The sequence below is a fragment of the Numenius arquata genome, chromosome 13 (genome assembly GCF_964106895.1).
Source record: "Numenius arquata chromosome 13, bNumArq3.hap1.1, whole genome shotgun sequence".
NCBI lineage: Eukaryota > Metazoa > Chordata > Aves > Charadriiformes > Scolopacidae > Numenius > Numenius arquata.
Genome location: NC_133588.1, coordinates 2131349 through 2155412, shown reverse-complemented (window position 1 = coordinate 2155412; position 24064 = coordinate 2131349). Strand labels below are relative to the sequence as shown.

The 24064-nt window shown below is 41.1% G+C and overlaps 1 protein-coding gene across 2 annotated transcripts in view; it reads left to right on the top strand.

Annotated features, from left to right (window-relative positions):
• The first annotated feature begins 20744 nt into the window (after positions 1 to 20744).
• Positions 20745 to 24064, top strand: part of MMP2 (matrix metallopeptidase 2) — a 37075-nt gene continuing 33755 nt past the window's right edge. Inside the window, exon 1 of one of the 2 annotated variants that reach the window (XM_074157825.1) lies at positions 20745 to 21040. In XM_074157825.1, the coding sequence (XP_074013926.1) occupies positions 20897 to 21040 (144 nt within the window). In that variant the 5' untranslated portion in view covers positions 20745 to 20896. The remainder of the gene's footprint in view (positions 21041 to 24064) is intronic. The other variant, XM_074157826.1, reaches the window with a different exon arrangement.

Genomic DNA, 24064 nt, shown 5'->3' with positions numbered 1-24064 from the left:
GTGAAACAGTCTTCCAGAGGAAGCAGCAGAATTGCTAACACCTGAGTCATTTTATCACAGTGACCCAAAGTACTGCAGAATGAGTGCTCCCCACGAGCAGAGCTGACCCTGTATTGTCAAAAACCTGTAACCCCTGGCTCCCTTGTTTGAAGAACACAATATAAAATACAAATCAATAACATAAGAGTTGTGCATCGTTTCTTCTTACTAGGCAATAAATGCTTTGTTAAGCTTCTGATTTTTGTTCTTTTCCAATCCGTGCTGCATGGAAACGCACTCAGTTTAATGTCTTTCCTCTTGATAGGTGACTCTGCATAGCCAGCAGGAAACGGACACTCTGGAGAACACATACTCACTGTATGTCTTAGAGTAATGAAGTGACTGGAATTTAACTGTTTTAATTTGATCCCCAACATACTTTCCCTGTAAGTACTTAGTTATAAACCCAATCTTCTTGGTAAACTACTCTCTCTTCCATTTGTCAGGAAGTCAGATCGGTTTTTAATATATTTACTCATTTCACTGGCACAGATACGTATCCACAGGAAACACGACATTTCCAGTGAAAGCAATCATAGTCCTAGTACACACGTTAACTATAGCACTTCTGCTGTATCACAAGTATAATTCTTTGGCCTGGAGCAGAAGCAGAAATAAAAGATGGCAGAGAAGGAATCAAATTCAGGTGGCTCCATAGTGCCCCTTGCCTAACATTTTCTCATGGTTGCACCCACTCTCCGCACAGGCAGGACGCTAATCCAAAGGGGTGTGCACTTATTGACTAGTCAACCTGTAAAAGAAGGTCCTGCTTGTGTAAATGGATGGCTAGCACTGCAATGGAACACATTTTAATGACCTAAATATTAAATCTTTTCAATTTGTTTAATGTTGGTGTAAGTGCAGAAACTTTAGATTAGATTTTTCAATTTGAATCTTCAGCTACAGTAAGAAACATCACCCCATTCAGTATTTGTTGAACCAATTCAGGCTCCTAACAGTTAACCTCTTCCAAAGAAAAAAAAAAAAATGGCATTTTTCCTTCTGGGCTTCCTCACTGTAGCTGAAACTGAAAACAGAAGTGCCAGAATACCACAATAAAGGCTGCTCTTACCATATTTCTGAACTGACAAGAAGAGCCACGAAGATCAAGAAACCCTGTGAGAGATAATAAAAGACAAGCGCTTGAAAACTGAATTGTGATGTGGCCACCAGAAATACCACTCTCAGAAGCAAAAATACTTGCAAGCGCATCCCTAGAGAATGGGCTGCTGAGCCCTGGCTCAGCAGCTCTGCTCTTTTTTCAAGCTAGATTATGCAAGAACCTTCTGTGAGTGCATGGCCAGGGAAAAGCAGCAATGGCTTTTGTCAAGCATCAAGCTATCATGAAAATCTAGGAATTACCATATTAGATTAGGCTATGCCCCCTATCATGTTCCTCTTAGCAGTCATTAGCCCCAGATGCTCCGGAGGATGCTGAGACGGTTCTAGTATATCATAACCCCCAGGAGACCTTTCCCGGCTGTTTCCCATAGTCAGCAGTTGGATGAAGCCCTAAGCACTGGAGAAGGACTGCCTCCCCCTGGGCTCCAACGAGCTCAGAGGAAACGCACATAACTTGGCCCATATCTGGTAGGTCTCTGGATCCTTTCAGAGTAATTCAGGGTTAGCTCTAGTCCAAAGAACATTTCATTTGTAAATGTTTTTAATAAAGCAATGGGAGTCACCCACATTCTGCTGGGACAGTACGGGTTTGTGCTTCTGAGCTCTCAAACCATTTCAGCAAAAGCCTGATGCCCACCAGGACCCTTTTAAATGTCACATCAGGCAGTAGGTGATATTTTGCATGGTGAGCTAATTTTTTAATAAAAAGGAGTCATCCAACTAAATTTTTGCTACGAACACACACAACAGTAGCCCCAGCTCGAATGTTTATGCAAGATGAGTACACAGCCCAGTTTTTCCCCTATTACCTTTGGAGAGGCAGCCTCAGGCAGGCCTCCGTCTCCTTGGGAACGTCACTGGGGAGCTGTACCACTTCAGACTTCTTCAAAATAGGAAAACATTTCAAAACCAACCACACACTTTAATTATTGGCAATTAGAAATTCCTGGTTTTGTGTGTTTACAGCTGAAAAATGTTAATGTGTGCCAGTTGTGTCAGAAAGTTTGATTAAGCTCTTTAAACTGAACTTGAAAAACTTAAAACGCTCCGAACACTCTATGATCAGAGTATCTTGGGGGGCTTTCCAAAGTGACATGTAGAAGTCAGAACTGCTTTAATAGTCTCCTCACTGTTCCCAGTGGACCACAGCTTGCCTTGCAAAGACACACACCCAACATCGTTGGCAGAAGAGATTTCTGTCTGGCAGTTTTACAAAGACTAAGCAGCATCTTAATTACATCTAAGGTCACTGGCTGAATGGTAAACTGAGTTCCAACCGAGGTTCAAATGAACGTACCTGGTGTGCGGTGGGGTATATGAGCTGCTATGAAATGAGAGAAAGGGGAGGCTGTACGGCTTAGCTGCTTTTCCAGCATACAGCAGAGCTGTGTTAGTAGTTTTCTTAGAAAATTGAAGACTGAAAGAAACAGCATCAATAAAAAAGTGATGTCAGACTAAGTTCATAAGCAAAACACAAAGAGAACAAAAGGTGTTTTTTCTGGCCTAACAGAGATGATATTTCCATAGATATGTAAGGCTGATGATGAATGCTTGCTACAGAGCTCTCCATGTGTCATAAAATATGAGCAATAAAATAAAGTCAAAGAATTGAAAAGACAAATGACAAGCCTCTGTGCATCATTAATGAATGATGAGGGTAGAAAGGCAGAAGATAACCCTCCATGCATATAATAATGATGTCTTTGACTGGTGGTGCTTCTCTATGCCTGCACGTTTAATAAGACGTGTTAGAATTAAAAATTTAAAAATCAAGTCCAAGTGCTCCATAAAATATGAGGAAAGAAGCAACTCTAGCCGAAGTTAAGATCTTAACGTTGTACATTCTGGTAAAGAATGAGATGTGTTGATTTACACAAATACTCATAAAGGAAGCGAGGCAGTATTCTAATACTGATGACAAAACAAGCCATAAACTCAGTAACCTCATGTCTCATTAAAGGTAGAATTTTGGTACTTAGCAAAGAGTTGGTAGTCCACCAGAAACTACCCGTTATTGTATCAAATAACATTTTGTCAGCTGCCTTATACCTGAAGCTGCTACAGACCCCAGGCTAACTAGTAGGGTACTGTAGTTTTTCCTGAATATCACGCATTAGAGAGAAGACACCAGGGTTCAGGTTTTGCTTGTAACTCCATTGCAAAGGAACAGAAGACACTATTTAATGAGCAAACCCAGATGGTAGAGCCCTTTCAGCAACACATGAACTTCCTAGAGGAGAAATAAAAGCACAAACAGTGACAACTTTCTTTTTGCACTCTTCAAAAAGTGTTTTGCCGCGGTGCTCTCTATTCCACTGACATATAACCTAATGCTGTCCAATCCAATACGCCTTTACTGGGAGTCAGAGCTGCATTTCAAACTTCCTCTGGGATTAATGACACATCCACTATGTTCCCACAGGCATCCTCAGACAAACATACACATAACAGCTTTCCAGTTATAAACATTTTGGGGACCTCTGAAGAGAAAGCCTTAAAAGGGTGATGTCAAAGAACAGGAGGTGGCAGCGGGACCTCTCAACACTGCTCTCAAATGGCAAGGAGGCATCAGCAGCCGTAGGAGAAGTGCTGGGGCTCCTGGTGCGTGGTGAGAATCGGAAGGACACACAGCTTTGTGCTGTTGATCGTGGGTCGCCCAGAAGACAGTCGTGGAAGGGACCTGCCTATTTTCTTGCTTTTTGCCTACCACAGTGAGGATACAGCAACACATTCAAGTCTCAGAATCCATAAAATCGTGATCTTAGGGGGACAACTGCACCTCCGCAATGTCCAGTTTGAGAGGCACTAGCAACCTCCTGAGACATTACCAGCTCTCACCACTCCACACAGCTGGTAGCTCCCCAGTTTACAAAGGGAGAGAAAATCTCCTCTTGCAAGTCAAACAAGCCATGTGAGTACAGAGGATATTTTATCATCCTATTGACAAAATATTTAGTTTTTTCCCAAATATTGCCAGTAAGACCAAATGAAAAGGCACCTGATGTTACCCTCATGACACCCCAACCATGCTGGGTTGGTTTTGAAACATCCAGGACCATTGTTTGTGGGTTTTTTTCCTTTATTATTGTTATGGGTAGGTTAAAAAATGTGGGTTTTCGCATTCTACTCTCTCTTGTTCATATCTACACACACATAGCTGGGGTCACTTCCCAACCTGCCGTTGCTGCCTGTCACATTACAGTCATTCCCATGTCTCATTCACACAACTACTGAAAGTGCAGGAAAGAATATAGACAGCAATCTCCAGTAAAATATGCAATATTTCCCGTAATGTTGATATTATAGGCACAAATTAGGATGCGAGTATTACACTCTGGGACAGATTGCACCAGGCTCGGCTTCTCTGCCACCATAATTTCAGCTGAACTTGCTGGTTAAATGGCACTGACAATTGTTTTGCATTTCCAGGCGGCAAAAAAAGCAAAACCCAAACCTTCCAGCTATAGCCCTGTATGTTAAAGTTGTGCTGAAGAGCAAAGACATGGCAGATATTTCCTGACATATCCAGAATCTAGGAATGGCTCAGCTCCCTCAAAGTTCATTTGATCCCATGTTTTCAGACTTAGGACAGGTATTTTGCAAAGCACGCAGCAGTGTCTGCTTCCCACGGGCTGGAGCCTCCAAAGAACATACACATTTGAGGAAGAAGAGAGGTAATTTTGGAAATGTCGCATATGAATGAAACAGTGGGTGCACATTGCTTAGAAGTCTGGGATGTGGCTAAATCATGGGATGGGAGGCCCCTCACTCACCTTAACCATTTAGCAAGTGTCTTTGACTTGAATCACCAACAACCCAGTGGTTAAACCACAACAGCTTGGATTTCATTATTACAGCTGGTGCTAAGCATTCTGACCAAATTGGCAGAAGCAACTAATTAATCTCTGAATTATTTTGTACTATGACCTTGACAACAATAAAAAACTGGGCTTAAAAAAGTGCTGGTCACAGAAGTTTCTTGCAGTAAAGTAACCAGAAGTAGAAACAGCATGACCACGATGGAAGTCAGAAACGCCATCGCAGTGTGTTTTACACCGAATGCTGAGTGCAAGCTGTGCCTCTGGAAAGGGTGCTGGAGGGGCAGACAGAAAAGTGGGTGTCTGCAACCAGACGATGGGGTGAGGCTGAAGACCTGGAGAGAAACACATCATAAAACAGGTAACGGAGTAAAAGCATGTTACACCTATTTAAAAGAAAGACCCACAATCCATCATGATATCTCTCATACCTTGACATATTTTTTCCTACAAAGACCATTAACAACTCTTTTTTTCCACCTCCAAATTTTGAACTTAAAAATGATGAAAATGTGCTTTAATGAACCATTACTGTCTCTCAATGTCTTCCAGGCTAAGTCTACTCAATTTACAAAGCAAGTGATTTTCTCTTCTCCTTTTTTTTCCATGCTGCCAGCTCTGCAAATGCAACCTGGAATCAGAAGTCTGATCCTAAGGGCTCAAGTATCATCACCAATAATAAAAATCTGGTAACTGAAATTTACCTGAGAGTGATGCTGTTAATGTGCCAGACAGAGCAGAAAACCAGCTCACTTTCCCACAACTATATTGTCTCTTAATTGTTAGCAATGCTAAAAGCTCATTTCCGGTAAGCAGATACGTCAGGCATATGGGGAGCAGGTCCAGGGGGCGAGTGCCATTGTTTTATAGTCATTTCCCTCACTGTAATGGCATTTAAAAAGTTACTTGCAGCATGTAAACTAGAAGTAGGATATGCATGTGGGCCTCATGTGAGACAGCTGGACTAAGAAAAGCATCTGGCTTCTACACAATAGAAATCTTAAACCTTAAAGCAATTAAAGGTCTTTAAAGTAAGGAACCCTGACCTGTTCCCCCCGTGACGTGAATGCCCAACCTTCCAAGGTCTGCAAGAGGAAGAGTCCACCATCAAAACTTTCAGGAGTAAACCACCAGCTATTTGGTTTACTACACTTGAAAAATCCTCAGTTAAAACGTAAAGGTTTTTATTGTAAAGAACTCATAATGTTAAAGTTCTTAGTTACACAATTTTCCTTAGGATCTAGAAATTCTAGTTTACTACATAATGAGAACAGGATTATTTTTAGCAGTATATTCTATACAAAAAAGACTGTAAAAAAAATATTCCATTCTCGCGATTCACAGAATCACAGAATCATCATGGTTGGAAAGGACCTCTGAGATCAGTGAGTCCAACCACACACACGCAAAACACTCCTACAATCTCGGGCACTAGAGCATGCCCTGAAGTGCCACGTCTACACGTTCCTTAAATACCTCCAGGGATGGCAACTCCACCACCTCCCTGGGCAGGCTGTTCCAGTGCCTGACCACCCTCTCAGTAAAGTCATTCTTCCTAATATCTAATCTAAACCTCCCCTGCCCCAGCTTCAGACCATTTCCTCTGCTCCTGTCATTATTCCCTTGGGAAAAGAGGCCAACACCCACCTCTCTACACCCTCCTTTCAGGGAGTTGTAGAGGGCAATGAGGTCCCCCCTAAGCCTCCTCTTCTCCAAAGAGGATTCACAACAGAGAGAGCAAAGAGGCAGCACCTTTAGCCCGCAGGGGCTGGGGGATAGAGAACCGTTGCTGGGTTGTATGAGAAAAGGTTCTTCAGGGGAGTACAGTACACATCCTCTAAATATACCTTGCTGCATAGCTCTCAGAATGAGAAGCACGTAACAGACTTCACAATTAGTATTATGTGCGAGTAAGAGGGGAATGTTTTTTTCCACATAGCCTTGACTATTCACGCTTCTATTACAGTAGTCTACTAACACTGGGCAAGTTGACTCGGCCGGCCCAAACTTACTGCTTGGCGGAAGCGAAAAGCAGAACAAATGCAGTAAAATTTAAATCCAAGCCTTGGTGTCATGGGAGAGAAAAAGGCACTACTTCTTATAAAAGGAAGTTGGAGACCAGTGAGTAAAAGCTGTACTGAAATCATATTTTAAAATTATTTTTATGCAGCTGAATGACAGAGCTTGTCTCTTCTGTGTAGTATAAATGACTGAATAGTTGGGGTGAGCAATAATACCATGGCAGATTGAGTCAAGCCAAGATTTGATTCTTAGCTCTGCTACCAATTCATGCAGATAAATCATTCCAAGTCTTTGTGCTTTGACTTTCCCATCTGAGAGAGGAGATATTCAGCTTAGTTCGCAGAGGTGTTGAAATGTTGATCATTTTTATGCACACAGCAATGTGAACTCACTGGGCGAAAGGTGCTTTAGAAGTATTAAATATTCTTCTTGCTCTTATGCCTGCTTTCCTCTTCGTACTGTTTATGAGTAGTGCTGTTCTTTTGACTGAACTTCAGCCCATTAGAACTTGACAGTATGGAATTTACATTCTTTGCAATGATAAATGCATTTAATTTTCTTCAAGCAAATACATTCCAATTCAGCGTTTAAGCACAGGACTAATCTCTTTTGTTTCACATGACTATTGAGTAAAAACAAGTGCTCAAGTGCTTTGTCAAATTGAGGCCATAAGAGTTTCTGCAAGAGTAAGCAGCAATTGGCAGTTCAACCCTGTAATTTGAAAAAAGGTCTCTTCCAAATCTTGAAGAAACTATCAATAATTTCGTTGCCATCCCAGGAAAAATGGACATGGTGTAGTATCTGTACACACAGAGTTTTTTTAAAAAAACAAAAACACACACACAACAAACCCCCCCACAATTTTCCCATCATAGTTTTGACTGTTCCTCTAGAGCTGCAATATCCCCTGTGACATCTCACTCTGACTTTGGAGGGGAAAGCAGCACTAAATGCAGGTCTAAGAAGTTTGAGGGAAGAGACAGATTCTTCCCTTCACCGTCCTTACAGGGACTGGGTTTTCTTTTGCAATTATATCAAGTGTGGTGCGTTTCCTAAAGCTATGAGAATCTAATATACCAACAACGTCCTCCTGTTTTACACTTCAGTAGTAGTTATATTTCTTACACAATCAAAAAATTAATCCAGAAAGTAATACAAACAGTGCTCACTTAAACTGGTTTTCCTGAGACATCGTATTAGGTGACGAGGGCTGCAGTTTGTAATCTGCATCATTACAAATTATTAGGATTTCATCTGACTTCAATATAATAAATAGGTTTCCTTGATCATAATTAGATCGAGAAGGCTGAGGATGGCCTTTCTTTTACCCTCCCTGTACCAAAACTTTGAAATCTTGAGATATGACAAGCCAAGCAATCATAGCCCCAGTTCTACACTCAGTATCAGGGAACTTAAAAGAGCCTGATGAACTTAAGTGAAACAAATGAAATGGAAGTTTCTGTGCATACAAGCTAATGTAAATATGAAACAGCCTAGTACAGCAGAGTCTACAGATAATTCAGTCTTACTATGATTTAAAGAGCAACATGCACACAAGTATTCCTTGAAATGCTGAATTCTGGAAGGGAAATCAGGGCCTGTTCTGTCTGCAGCAGAAAACTGGAAGAGTAATGTGTAAAAAACTCCAATGGACACACGATGCAAAACCTAATAAAGCATTTGAGTACCTGGGACATCTAAAGAGCCCTCTGTTATGGTTTGAGAAAACCCGTAACAATCTATTGTTGTTAGACAATTATTCTATCACCCGATGACCCCTCCCCACCCGGAAAGGGGAATCGGGGAACACAAAGAGACACAAGGGTTGAAATATAAATAGAATTAATAGACTAAGGCTAAATAATTAACAATAATACTAAAGAACCAGTATTAATGCCGACACTGAAATAAGATATACAGGAATTATACTCAGCCAGTTCTCTCAGCAGGAAGCTGTGCACTCCCAGCAGGGACAGCAAATGGCGGACACCGCGAGCGCAATGGCTTCAGGAGGAAGGGAAGGCCTCAGGGCTCCGGCACCGGGGCAAGGAGCTGTCTGGACCCGCCGCCATCAAGGGAGAGAGCCCGCTACGCAGCAAACTTTTCTAATTTATATTGGATGTAACGTTCATGGTATGAAATACTCCTGTTGGCCAGCCTGGGTCAAATGCCCAGGCCTTGCTCCTCCTTGTCCCTGCACCTGGCAAGGCTCGAAAACACTAAAACCTTGAATCCCACAGAGCCTGGCTGGCTATAAAGTAAATATTTTCACAAATTCAGACACTAGAGTCTTCTAAAAGTGCAATTTTCCCCAGCATTAGAAGAAAAGTTAGTCCTGTGTCTCTCAACACAGGACACCCTCCTTTCCCCAAATTCAGGTATTATTAAAGTAAGCGAAACCTAAACTCTAAATTCTGTCATCAAGAAAGGTATTGGCCAGTTCTTTTAGAAATACAGTGATGATTAATTTACAATTGGCAGTAGCAAATGCCAAGCATCACCCTGCTCAGAAAGCGGTGAAGATGGAGGACTGGGTTTTGCACCAAGAGTGTGAAAAATCTTCTTGTCTTAATTTATGAGATCTCTGTATATCAAAATGAATGGTAAATCACTTATTTCATTCCCCAAAGAAGCCTAAATGTCCTACCTCCGCCTTGAGAACACAGAAAAGTTGGTTTTTTTAAGGTTACAGATTTCTCATTTGCAAATTACCTGAGAGAGGTTTGTGGGCTGCAGCACAAGCACCAGAGGAGTGGACAAAAGCTCAGTAGCGCAGTGTCCAGAATGTGACCGGTGTTCTGGGCAAAGCATCACGTCTGTCTCAGGTGCCACGTGCACTGCCGTTCCCAAAACTACTCAGGAGTTTAAGCAGAAAAAAATAATTAACTATGAATGTTGAGGTTGCAAAGACTCTCAGTGTGAAGAGCTGAAACCAAGAGGACTCGCCACATTTTAAAGCGTAACCCTTCCTGGAATAGGAAGATGACTCCATCACAGATGGTAACGCTAAAAAAATGAAATAAAGGAAGCAGTAATACCATACAGATGCTGCTGCACCATAGAGGAAGGCATATTTTCAGTAATGCCTTTTAATCCACCATCGTACACAGAGGTTCCCACTGCTTATTTTACTGTCATCAAAAAAACATGCATTGATTTCTTTATGATCGTAATTCCTAAGTCAAATCTTTCTCTATTACATCACAGCAGAGGGGAGAAAAGGAAATACAGAAATAAAACCAAAGTAAATCTCCATTCAGATTTCAGTGTAAAACCTTAAGCACTTTATTCTTTGAAACAAAGAAAAAAAAAAGTGATCCAGATTTTGTGTGCAGCAGTAGTAATATTATTTAATATTATCTTAAAATCAGGAACAAAAAACAGTATAAAACTTGTGCCAATGACCCTAGAATCAGTCTCCCTGAGAGGAAAATGTAGACATATTGTATGGCCCATCAAGTTGTCTCTGGAAGTAGTTTAGCCATTTATTTGCCCTGTATTAATAATGGTCAAGTATGAAAGAAATTAACGGCTCATAAAAAGCATAGGAAGTGTAATAAAAATGTTGAAAGACAAAAAGTTGGAATTTAATCCCTTTATAGAAACATTCACTCTGGCTATAAAAATGCTGCCTTTATTCAGTCATCCCCATTAAGAAGGAACACAGGGCGCTGAAGGACAGGCAGGTGGTGCCGCTGGTTCAGGGTTTCACTCTAATGGAGGTTTCCCTTTGAACTCAATACCTCCCGCCGACCCATGGGGGCCAGGAGACTCCCCTTTGGGATGCCTGGGGTGCCCTGAGATTTTTCTCCTTTTTGGCATCTTTGAGGTTATGATTCTGTTCCTGAGATCTCCATGACGGACCAATGACCTAGTATGACTCGTTAAAGGAAAAGAAGCTGACCTCGATACTTAATTATACAAGAAAGGAAGTCACTAAATAAAAGCCACGAGCCTGATTTACTTTACAGCCGGCTCAAACAGCTCCTGCTCCACCAGCAGCACAGTAACTGCCTGAACAGCCTTGGGACAGACACTGAACATACTTCTGCACATCTGAGCTTGAAAATAATCCAAAGCTTTGCCAGTACGATGCCACAAAATACTGTTCGACTACAGGAGAGTCTGCAAGTAGGTGACATTTAGTTTGGTTTAACATTTCAAACACAACCCAGCTGCCCTGACAATGGCTGGACGTGCAGTAACAGCCCAGTGCTATTAAGGCAAATATACAAATGTCTCTGCCGGCCAAACAGCCTTAAATCATCAAATACGAGTAACAGTTTACTGTAGCAAATTGACAACAAAAACAAAAGAAAGAACTCCAGATAAAACTCCCCCATGATTGCGCACAGGAAATCAATGTTAACAGTTTACAAATGGAAGTTTTAAAAGTTGGTTGAAGTACTATGTGAAAAGTTAGTAATATAAAAATGACAAACTTTTGCAACATTACCAAGAGCAGGCACTGAAGAAATCAAGTAATGCCTCCTTTCCAGGGAAGTTATTTTATATTTATAAGATATATTTATATTTTTATGTTTATAACTAAGAAATTATTGCCCCTGTAAAGGTAAAGATGGTAACTACAGATGGCTGAATGATGCTCAAGATTTATCAAACACATTTTTCAGCAGCTGCTGAAAATTTGTGAATCATATTTTCCTACTGTTAAACCATTTCTATAGCTAGTAAATAAGATAGTTGTGAATTTTTGCCAGCTTGCAGTGACTAATTTATTCAAATGCAATTTTTTCCATTATTCATCTCTCTCTCTAGGCAATTTTTTTGAAAGATCTTGATGTGACTTATTGACCAATTTCCCTCAGCTCTATTAAATTGTAAATTTTGTTTAATTTATTAGCTTTTCTATATGTAGCAGGTAGTTATTCTTCTTGGTTGGTTTTGTTTGTTTGTTCCTAATGGTAAGATCATAGATTGGCCTCCATACACAGCATGAGGAAACTTAGCAACCCCAAATAATCAACTAATCCCATAGAAAGGAAGACTTGTGCCTTAGTAGACCAGACCAGATGATAGAGCTTACAATACAACCCACAGCTGTAAAATCAAAGCCACAAATGTCCTCTGAATTTTTACCCTGAGAAGGCAGAGTAACCACCAAGACTGTGAAGTCCATTCAAAGAGTTTCATGGAAGTCACTGCAGTAATGGCATAGCAGTATAAGTCCCCTAGATAAAAAACGTATTTGATAAGAAGTTCAGGTGAAACAAGGTATACAGGACAACCAAATAAACCGAAACAAACTCAACTGCCGTAAGAAAACCATGTTCCCTGGCACAACAGATCTAATCTACAGCAATACATTCTGCTACATATTTGCTTAACTTGCAGTTAACACAACATAGGCCAGAAAGGGATGTAACCGATCACTGCATCAGGCTGAACTCTTCAATAATACATGAATTTTCCCTACGTTGTCTGAGTGAAAGCACTGCCTCAGTTTCCCTTTATGTGAAATAAGAATTCTCCTACTGCCTTGACAGGAGTCCTGGAGTAACTACCTGATCCGTACATTGCATTTTAACACCCCATCTCTACAAATAATAAATAAGTAGGTAAGCATTGTACAAATTTACGTACTTTTGTGGGGTTTTTTTCCTACTAATACAGGCATTTTAAATATATGAGGATTTTAGAAGGCAAAAAGGGGATAGGAGGGAGAATCGAATGCCTGCAGGCCCCTTGGCCTTACCACTTTTCCATAGTCTATAACAACAGGGATCTCTCTGTTTCAAAAAAAGCCCATTCTGTTCTCTGAATCTGCTGGAATGAAATGGAATTTGCATTCAGCATACAGCACTAGTGGTCAGAGGGAATCACTCTCTCCATCAAAGACTGTGCACTTTAAATCCTTTGCTAGTTCAACTGCTTTATATTTTATTTTAATTAAAGTTCTGTCATGAATTATAAAAGACCAGATCTTGAAAGTCATTAATTAAGGTCCCTCGGTGTCTGAACGTTAACATCATAATGACAAGTGAGATGTACAGTGCCTATCAACAAGCGGTGGCAGGGCAGCAGCAGCAAAGCAAGCAGAACTATTATTCTGACATGTCCAGGATTGCACTTGCCTATTGTTAGAGCAAAGAGCTCTCCCATGAATACAAACAGAAGAGCGGAGGGGAGTAGCCAAGCTTTGCTGCGGCACTATTTGTGAGTAACGTGCCTCCTCCCACAATCTGAGACACGGGTCGCTCGGCGAGGTACTCCTTAGGGTCTGCCTCTGAACTTTGACAAGCAGAAATTCCACAGCTCTGCGGTACAGCGTTTAGGAGCTGAACATGCGATCACCTCAACCCGGCTCTTGCTCTCACTATATGTGTAGTAGTGGCTACCGTACTGGTGAAGGGCTAGATCCCATCACGCTTACTCTCATCTTTCACTGCAAGGTGCCTCTTCAAGATGACCAAGCTCACTGAAAAAATACGACACAAGCTGCCATCAATTTGGATGGCAGGACCTGTCCCCAGCGCGAGTTTGGATCACGCTGAGTTCACCAAGCTTAAGCAAATACAGAAGCATCAAGACTTCATTCTTCTGCCAAGCCACCAGTCATCTGGAGTTCCTTTTAAAGGCAAATTGGTTCTGCGCATTTCATCCACAAGATCCAATTCATTTTCACAGAGAGAAGCCATTGGCCAGATGACACTTGAAGTGAAATACGAATGAACACACAATAGCTAGGTGGTTTTCATACGCGGCAACCAACTGGGCAAACTGTAACAGTAAGTGACAACCTCATTTGTAAATCACCATGGAATTGGATGCTTGAAAATACAGGAAAGAGTCAATATGTGAAAAGGGAGAAAAAGGGTAAGTATGAAATCAGATACTAATAGTCATGATGTTTTTCTTTGAAATAATACAAACTGATGCACTGCATGTTTTAAGCAGTGTGTTGGGGTTTACATCGGAAGCAACTCAGGTTTTCTGTGCCCTTTACAGATGCACTGTCCTCGGAGAATCCTCATAACTCCAAACTAAAAAATCCTTACTCAAAATCAGCTTGACCCATTTTCCAAAATAAAGGTTTCCTCTTACTCCTCTGCAGGTGAAAGCTTGACGCTAAAACCTTTTTCTCTCCTCCCCGCCAAGGAGCAGTTTGAACTCTGTTTTCTCCCTCCAGACCGCAGGCGGTGTGGGCAGCCAGCCCTGGCGGGGACAAGCCCGGCCCTCAAGGAACCCAGAGCCACCTCCTGACCCCAGCTTTGTCCTCCTCGAGCAGCTTATCTCGACCAACAGACAAACCCCATTTCCTTTAAGTTCAACAGCCCTGTAAGCTAAAAGGGAGTTCTTCAGACTCATTCTGAAAAACATTAGCAATACACGCTTTCACAATATTCCACACTAGTTGTCCAATTTTATGATGTCTATTTGTTTAATTGTTCTTGTATAGAAACTATTTCTCTGAGTATTTTCACAGTTTCACCATAAGGAATTGCCTTATATTGTGCTCCATTTATGGCAATTTAGGAATATTTCTCCATTCACAGCCCTCGAATTATTAAACTACATCATTTTTAGCGAAAGCACTGTGCTTTCCATTTTACTGGCATAATTTTCACTGAAGACACATTTCAATTAGTGACCCTAACAGTTTAACAGGTCAGGTATATGCTACTTACTATAATCAGTCCCTAAATGCACATACCTAGAACATATTTTTTTATTATATCTATTTTCTGTCTGAAATTCAGGGCTGACAAGCAGGCAATGACCAACTTCAAACCATACTTCTAACTAAATTCCCAAAGGCTTTCTGATTTCTGAACTATCTAGAAGAATGGTAAAGAGCAATAAGTAATAAGAACGCCCCAAATTCAAGTTACAGTAACTCACCAGATGTCACTTTATCCTACCAGATACTTGAGTTACTTTGGGGAAACATGTAGGGACAAGAGATAAATTTAGCAACGGAGTCTGCACTTTAAGCCTTCTCTGACTATCTGGCAGTGTTAAGAAGGCAGAAAGAAGTTTGTCCTGGTGATACGCATAATCTTGGCCTGGGGTTTTCCTCAAAATAGTTCTGTGTATTTCTGCTGAACTAATTCACCCAACAGAAGCTTTGCAATGCCAATTAATACCAGCTGAGGACACAAGGAGGAATTTCTGGTTCAGGCAGAAGCATAATGAACAAATGCAATGGAAAATGCTTTGTTGAGAGTAACAGATTTACTTAAAATTAATTTGTAATTTAGTAGCAAGCTAACAAATGAAATCCATGTGTCAAGAGAACTTCACATCCTTAGGAACTAACTTCCCAAAAGAGAAGGGATGAGAGAAACAAAAGCAAAAATACAATTGCTACCTTAAATGCTGAAAATCACATCTGGTACCAACTGTTGACCCTTCGTACATTGTCCCGCTCTCACCCCTCCACGCACGCACCCCCACACACAGGGATTTCCAGCAGTTTAAAGACTCCCTCATGTGGTGGTCAGACCTGGTGAATTAGATCACTGGAGTCTGAGCCAGCCGCTGAGGAGGCAGGGAGGACATCCAGAAAATAAATGATGTGGATGTTTAAGGCTTACGTTCTGTTAGGATCAACCCTTCAACTTACATGTCTCAGATGATCTCACTCCCCTGCGATATAAATGACTTCTCGCTGAAGTTATTAATCCTTTTAAACTCAAACAGGGACTGCTGTGACTAATCATTGCTTCCTGGAGACAACTTTACTAAAACAGATAAACTGCTAATATTATGCCTTTCTCTGTTCCTACAGGGGCACACGTATCCATCAGTCAGCCACAGCAGACACCTGCTATTTGTGTTATAGCCACCGAATGGCGGGTACTTAGAGCTTAGTGTCTTGCCAGTGCTGAACACCAGGAAGAATGTAGTCCCTTAGTATATTAATACCACTGTTTGCATAGATAGCCCATCTTCAGCAGAGCTACTACTACTGAGAAAAAGTGTTGAGTAGACAAATGATACATAAGCACCTCGGGTTCAGCGGGGCTTCAGTCTGGCACCAAGCTGGTACCTTTGCTAGTTTCTACTGCAGTGCCCTACAAGCCAGACACGGGGCAAAACATACCAAAATCCCTCCTTTAGCTTAGTCCAGCTCCGTGCTTTCTTCTGTAAGCTCTTTGGTTTCCTGGTTCTTATAAACTCCTCTTCCTCAGACAGGAAGAAAGACGGCACTGGAATGATGATCCAGGAGAAATTACAGAACGGAGTCTGTGCAAAGGAGAACGAGTCACAAGGCAACCCTGGCAAACTGAGAAGGAGCCAAAGGCCTGGAGAGACTGGACCTGGGATAGTCACATGGGCACCCTTCCTGAAGCCCAGGCACACTTCTTCATCACCTCAGGTTTCCCAGTTGCATAGAAGTTCTGAATGAGACACGCTGAGAACAACACATTGGCTCTTTCTGATAATTTTAATCTGTTATTTCTTTTTGAAGAACCCTGCTAAAATCAATGCAAGGCCATCTACATTAATCAAACTGTTGCTTTGCTTCCTAAATGTGAAGCTCTACACCGACAGTGCAGAACCTGGAAGAAATAGTAAATACAAGAAGAGGTTACACACATGTACCACAATAGTTTACTTGGAGGCAAACATCCCAGTGCACCCACTTACAGCCAGCTGACTCTGTAATCAGATGATCAGCTGCTTTCTTGAGATCTTAACTGTCCTGATGATTATTTATTTCTCCAGCCTAGCAACAGGTTTCAACTTAAAACATGAAACCCCACTAAGAATAAATCCATCATTCTCCCGTGGACCGTGCTCACTGACACACTGCCTAATGTATCCCCCTGGAACCAACAGGAAGTCATCAGCTTTTGGTAAAATTTTGGAACTAGTGACAGTAGGAATTGCTACAGTGAGTTTCTGGAGGGATGACTACTCTGTCAGCAAATTACCCAGGACACCATCTGAAGTCTAATCCTGAAACTGCTGAGTGCTCCTGAATCATTTCAAAAATAATTTTCTGAAAACAGAAAAATCCTTTGATAAAAACAGCATGTTCATACACACTCATGTGTCTCTCATCATAGTCAGATCTACTGAGATATGCAGCTTATAGCTCACAAGACATCATGATTCCCTTTTTACTGTTATTACTTAAGTACGTCCTCAAAAGAGGCATTTGCCATCTCAGACTGTGTGGTTTCTGCCATGCAGTTTCTATTAAAGCATGAAAGTAGGCATTTAACAATCAAATCTGGCAGCTTACTTATAAAGTAGGTGGTTTAAATTTTTTAGTGTGGAACAGTTCTAACCCGAAACACACACAGTAACTACAGAGGAGCTTTTTATGACTCAGGAGAGATAAATTAATATATATATCAAATAAATAGCTTACCTAATATGGAAGTTATATGCAACATTGACATTATTTTTTTCCTCAAATACATAAAGGCTGTAGTTGTAGATAGAACTGTGTTAATTTTCTGTAGCTAATCCAGAGGTAGCATCTACGTAGACGGACAAAGTATCTTGTCGAGTGAGTATTAATATAAGAGAAAGGAGATCTAAGTTACTCTTTCTGCTCTTCCATGAAGTTGGTAGGTGGCCTTATGTTGCTTTTCAAGAGTGCTTCTTCCTCTTTCTCTCCATTTTTTATTGCTTCTTTCCTTAATTTTTAACTGCCAGGAATCCATTCAGAAGTCACTAATTAATGTTAGAGGTAATCTCTTCAAAGTATGGAGCATCGAGGAATGTTTATGCACTAAACTTTAATAGCAGTTAAACCGTCAATCTGTCAATGTCAAAATACATCAGTTCAAATGTTTCAGAGTCTGCCTCCCTGATTTTAAGCTTATCTAGTCTGAGAACAGAAAACACATCATACAGTGTCTTTTCAAATTCAGCAAGAGTGGTAGGACCATGGGGTAGTTTGGGCTGTAAGAGACCTCAGGAAGTCATCCAGCCCAACCTCTGGCTCAAAGCAGAGACCTGCCAGCACCAGATTTTCCCAGCTTTCAGGATTTAGCACCACTGCATTCCTAGCCCAAAAAAACAGCACCTCTGTAGCACACTGAGAACAGGATGATCCCATGGAGCTTAAAGAGAAATATAAGGAGATAAGAAACGTTTTACCCCAAATTTAGTTGTAATACAATAGGACTTCTACTCTTGCAAAGAAGTGTCATTGGCATTTATTTTGCTTTGCTTATCTGAAAGAGGGCACCTCAGGTAGGATCTCATAACCTGCTACTGACCTCATGTGCGAATGGCAGAGAACGCCTCCTACTGAATGGTCAGAAACTCAATATATGGGTTCACCCAGTACCCATAAATCCAGTTTTCCATTATGTTTTATTTTTCCTAGTTGCACGTAAGTTGCTTAACTGCTCACTAGCTGAAGCAGTACCAGCAAAGCAGTTTACCAGCAAAACAGCAGTCAAAGGTGAGAAAAAATGCTCCACTGCAGGTCTGAATGGTTTTTCTTACTTTTTTTTGAGGAAATTTTTTTTGAGGAAATGTATTTAGAAAGCAACCTCCACCTACTCTCACTGCCAGGAAAGATAAGAAACAAAATCCAGTGAGATTTTCCAACTGCACGGCCCACACAGCTCATTCAAAATTTTCCTCATCCATTTCTGATTCAAGGTTCATTAAGACACACTGAGAGTTGAGCATTCATTAGACTTCAATGAGGCTTATGAGTGCATCAGGAATGTGCCAGGACACATTTGGCTTTAAATGGCTTCACTGCAGTACCCTCCTAAATGAAAGGTACTAAACCATCATAAATTACATTAAAATTCTTATGAAAATGAGGTGGTTCTTATGCTTTAAGATTTACAGCAACCCTTGACCTACTGCAGAGCACAGCGATAACTGCAGAATCTTGCAACACAACACATAATACCTTTTACTTGGTTAATTAAGGGTAAGTTAAGAGTAGTTTGGCACATCTAGTGAAGGCTTTCTTAGCCTTTTTTTTCTCACAGTTTCACGTGGCCGGACGCAAATATGAGCTGTCATCACAAACAAAGCAGGAAAGTCACTCCTCACAACCTAACGTGAGGCTGTGGAAAAACTGGATCATATTTTCAGAACTGCTGTTTATTAAGGCAACTCTTAGATATGACAAAGGCTTTTACTGATAGGGGAAAGCTAAAAAAGAAGACGTCATTTCAAAGCTGAACCATTAGAGGAAAGTTGTTCACTGTAACTCAAGTGCCGCTGGAATCACACATCAAAGGATGAGAGGGCACAAATACAAAGCTACTTGTTTACAAAGAAAGCTCCATTTATGTACAATGAACATCCCAAGAGTGAACACTCTTGAGCGTTAAGTGCTGCTTCCCATGGCCGATTGGGCCAGCGGCCGCGCGTACAACGGTTGTGTTGGGCTGTCAGTGGACCTGCATGGGCAGGAGCAAAAGCTCCTGTGAACATTTTATCTCTGAATCCCTCAGCCCACCCTTTGGAACCCCTGCCTTTATATAAGACTAGTCAGTTCATGGATGACGGGGTACAGTCAGCAAAATAGTTTGATATTAGCATAAATCCAAGAAGTGTCTATTTTACCTGTTCACAATCAAATATCAAAATATTAGGAGTAAGTACCAAACACAGCAAAGTATTTCCTTTTCATTGACAGCCCTATTTGGTAATAGGAGAGTCCTATCTGGAAAACTTTCATGTAACGTTCAGCGGAAAGCCGTGACAACCCTTATGGTGACATCCAGCTCAGAGGAACCGTGACGGCTGGACTCATGTTTAATAGAAACTGTTCTGTGACACTTGGCCGGCCAGAACACAGTTTGCATTCATGCAGAATTGCCAGCCTCCCATCTTAAAAAATCATGAGCCAAGCCCCTAGATCAGGGATATTCCACTAAAAAAAAAATATTCCGCTTGTAATAACATCTCAAAGCTGGCAATATCATGAATGACACAATAAAAAAAACGTCCACAACAATGGCTATATTTACAACACAATTTCAGACTAAGGCAGCTGCACCAGCGGAACAAACCCCCAGCACAAGCAAACTCTGAATTTTCTACAACTCCCCTGATGTCAATTATTGAGGATAATTCCTATCGCTAAATCTGCCTGATGAGCCCTTACCCAATAGATTAAGGTGCTGCGCCGTGCCTGTTGGTGGCAAAGCCTCAAGCTGGTTCTAAACCCAAAGGAGCCACAAGAATCTTATTCAGAGCTCTGCACGTTCTGCCCAGAGCAGGGAGGGAGCGACGCCTGCGCCAAGTGGGGGTGAGCCCCCTGCACACAGACCTGCCGTTTGTGGAGCCCGAGCCGGAGCGGGATGAGAAGCCCCACTCCCCTGCGCTGGCCCGGGCAGGGGCTGCCTCAGAATCCATAAGCAAAATGTTTACTGTAAGGCACCGGGAAGGAGCGTAACCACAAATGACTGAAGCAGTTGATTATGTCTGTGGCAAAAAAAAAAAAAAAAACCAAACCCAACCAGGCTGAAAAATAACAAATATACTTGGTCAGGAAAATAATGTCTAGGAATTTATTTATTTACTTTATTCAAAATATACGTGGGGGACAATCTTCAAGATTAAGTCAGATTTTCGTTTTTTCTGCTCTCTGGCATAACTAAATGCTTTCACGTATGCAAATGAGGTGGAAAGGTGGCCTCTTTCACCAGTAAAAAGTATCTGCCTGTTGCTACCTTAAAATCACAGCAATCACATCTGGTAACTGCCCTTTTCTCATGTTTCCACTAGTTTTCAGACTTCCTCTTGTGGTAGCTTGAGACTGCGCATCTGGATGTTTTAAACATACAAAGGAATTGCTAGAGCAAGCAAAAGAGAACACGGTGCAGAGAGTTAAGATGTGCAGATAAGCAACTGGTGCATCCCGAAGCTAAAGGAACTGACAGGCAGACCGGGAAAACCTTTTTCCAAAGAGGAGAGCACAAGTTTAAGGCAGAATGAAGACTCACATTGTCTGTGGCTTCGTTTTTAAAGTGCTATTAATCCAAGTTTATCTTTTGAACAAAACTTTAGCTGCACCATCACCAATCATTAAGTTTCCTGGAGACAGCACTCCCAAAACAGATAAAGAACTAGCAGTGGTAAGTGTTGGTTTCATCTTTGCTTCAGATTTATATTGTTGTTTCATAAGCAGATGTTTCTTTCTTGTTTCAGCTGAGGCTAAGGAATGACTGTAGCGTTCTCTCCCCAGAGTCTCTGGAAGCGCTAGCTAGCAAAGGTATCAGCTTTCAAAAGTTAAAACTAGAGCCAAGTTATGTTTCCTCTCTTAAAATTTTTAAAGCCAACAAAGAAAGCTGTTTCTTTTTTTTTTTCCTTAAGTTTGAACATACAAAATAATTTCCTTAAATCATCGTTGACTATAATCAAAAGATTGCAACGGTAAGGCGGGAGAAGGGCAAATAAGAGACATATAAAGTTTTTACTTCGATCAAGTAGAAGCAAGGGCTGTCGAGACTCACTTCATGTCTGTATCACAGCGTTCAGAAGTTTGTTTTCCAGATTGCTTACCGTGTGTTGCATAAACACAGCTTTAAGGGACAGTTACAATCCAAAGCTGCCTCGAGTTTCAGAAGCCATTGGTTTCGACTGAAAAAAAAAAAAAAAAAAAAATCTCATCAGAGGATAGAAATATTTTTTTCCAAATTCAGTCGGGAACAAAAAAAGGAGTTTGTATTTCTGTGACATTAGCAAATTATAGCTATAACTCTACAGCATTTTATTCTAGCCTTATTTTAGCCCTGTGGATCTTCATAAAAATGACATTATGGGGAAGTCCATTTAAGGGGAGATTGAGATGGATTATCCTTATTTTAGCATGTAAATTATGGACATTTCTCTTCTTCAGCAGTAAGTCCCTTTTAAGGAAGATTGAGATAAATTATTCTTATTTTAGGACACAGAAGTTTGAAAGCTGGTCACTTTTCTTTAGGAGTTGGTGTGCATCTTGGGAAAGCCTGCCAGGTTAAAGAAGGTCTGGGGGAGGGGAGAGAGAGAATTTCCAGATGGGAACTGTGGTGGAAAGTTTAGGAAAAACAGACAAAGTGACCCAAAAAAGGGCACTCCTCAGCCTTTAACAAAACAAATTCACCCAAGGTTTTGCCTTAGCAGCAGAGGTGGGGGGAAGGGGGTGGCAGTGTATGTGGGAGAGGAGAGTGGGGTCACACATGTCTAATCGTAATTTAACTCCTCATAAATCATCTATTTTCTTAGACACAGTCAGGCTTTTATTCAATAACAGCAATCCACATCTCCCCTCATCTCTGTTACTTTCGAACAACCTATTTATTATGTGTACTCAGAGGAAAATTGCAAGCTGGTTTAACACCGCAGTTCTCCTTTGTCTTTCCTGGAGTATTTCTTGGGTAATGCTAACTGCCTGCCTTTCCCTCACCCCCTCCGTCTCAACAGCCCCAACACTCAGCATCGGAACACAAATTGCTGTGTTGCAGCTGGACCCTGTTTCATTAATGGGCTGGATCAAAATTCCAGATCACCACAGCTCCCTGCTGACTCTGGGGAAACTGGATTTTGCAGCCCAGGCCAAGATGTGGTTTACACAGACACTACATTTTCTTCAGGATTCTCTTCTCATAGAACAGCTGGTTATGTTCATTTCTCATCTTCAGTAAAATCTCCATTTTAGGAAAAACTGAGAGGGGTTCACGTTTTATTTAGAATCCTAGCAAGTACAATTCTTTACCATGCCTCATTTTATATTTTTGGTTGTATATCTTACTCCCAAACCTAAAATGGCAAGAGCAGCATCCTGCTTCTTCAGCAAACTTCAGTTCTGATGTATAGTCTGTATTATATCACGGTACCTCACTGGGAGATGCAAACAGAAGCATAAGAAAAATCTATCAGACTACATTAAAATGAAAACTGGGATCAGAACAGATCCTCCAAACTGGCTTGTTTGATTATGTTCTTAATGCATTTCAGGTAATTTCCACTAGGCCCCATTAACTATAAGCAGACAGAAACTTGGTGGTAGCAAAACCACTGTGTAACCATTCTGCACCCATTATTTGCCAGTGCCAGTCTCCACTGCAGAAATACCACATCAGAAGTTACAAAAATCACAAAAATTAGACATAGTCTGCACATAGTCAGTAGGTGAATGGAGGACCTTCTGAAGGAAATGGTGTAGCATCTTGATTAAATCCTTTTTCTGAGTTATCTCTGAACCATTTCCTATGCAGGGTAGATGAGGTACGCCTGGACTTAATGAGGAGTGTGGTCAAATCCAGGCTTGACCAACTGCAATCAGAAAATATCCTTTGCTATATTTTTCTGATGTAGTGGTCTTATCCCTAGTCTCCTGAGTGAACTTCAGCCAATGAATTAGGTATGTAAAGTAAGGTTTCCCTCAGGAATACTTCCAGGCACAAGAACTTAGATGTGCAGTCATTTTGTCATGCTTCTTGTAATCCTCTGTTAGAAATAATTCTCCCTGATATTTACATTTTTGGCAAATACACCTTTACCTTATTGAGGGTGTTTCCCTACCTTGGATTTGTAGTTAACATTTTGGATACAATGCTGGAAGGATGCTTCTTCCTCTGCTACAGACTGTTTTACTGGAAAGACCAGCAACCTGCAACCTTCCTGTCCAACAGCATCATTGGCAAGGGCATCTCTCAGCTCTGTGTCATGCTAAGCATCAGTTTGGGTGGCCTACACATCAGTGTGGGAACACCTACCATTTGACAGGGCTCTAGCTTTTCTTCTAGAGCTAGGCATGAAATAGTGGAACCCCAGACTTGAGTGTGGAGTTCCTGAAATCTCTGTGCAGGAGAACCGTGAGATTCACTTTACTGGATAAACTCCGGATAGTGTAGTCAAGCTGTTTAGAACCTGTGAATGAAAAAGAATTAGATAATATTAGATAATAATTAGGTTATTATTGTTACAGAAGTATCCTAGCAAACATCTTCATCGTAATCCATTCATCTACTCCTGGATGAGGAGTTAAATTCAACAATCTAAAGCTGTACGTAATCTAAACAGCATGACTGAGTCTACCTGTGCAGCAGTCCAAGCTAAGGCCACAGCTTGAGCTACAGGTTTTCTCAAATTCCATCTGGATCCAAACACTGAATCCA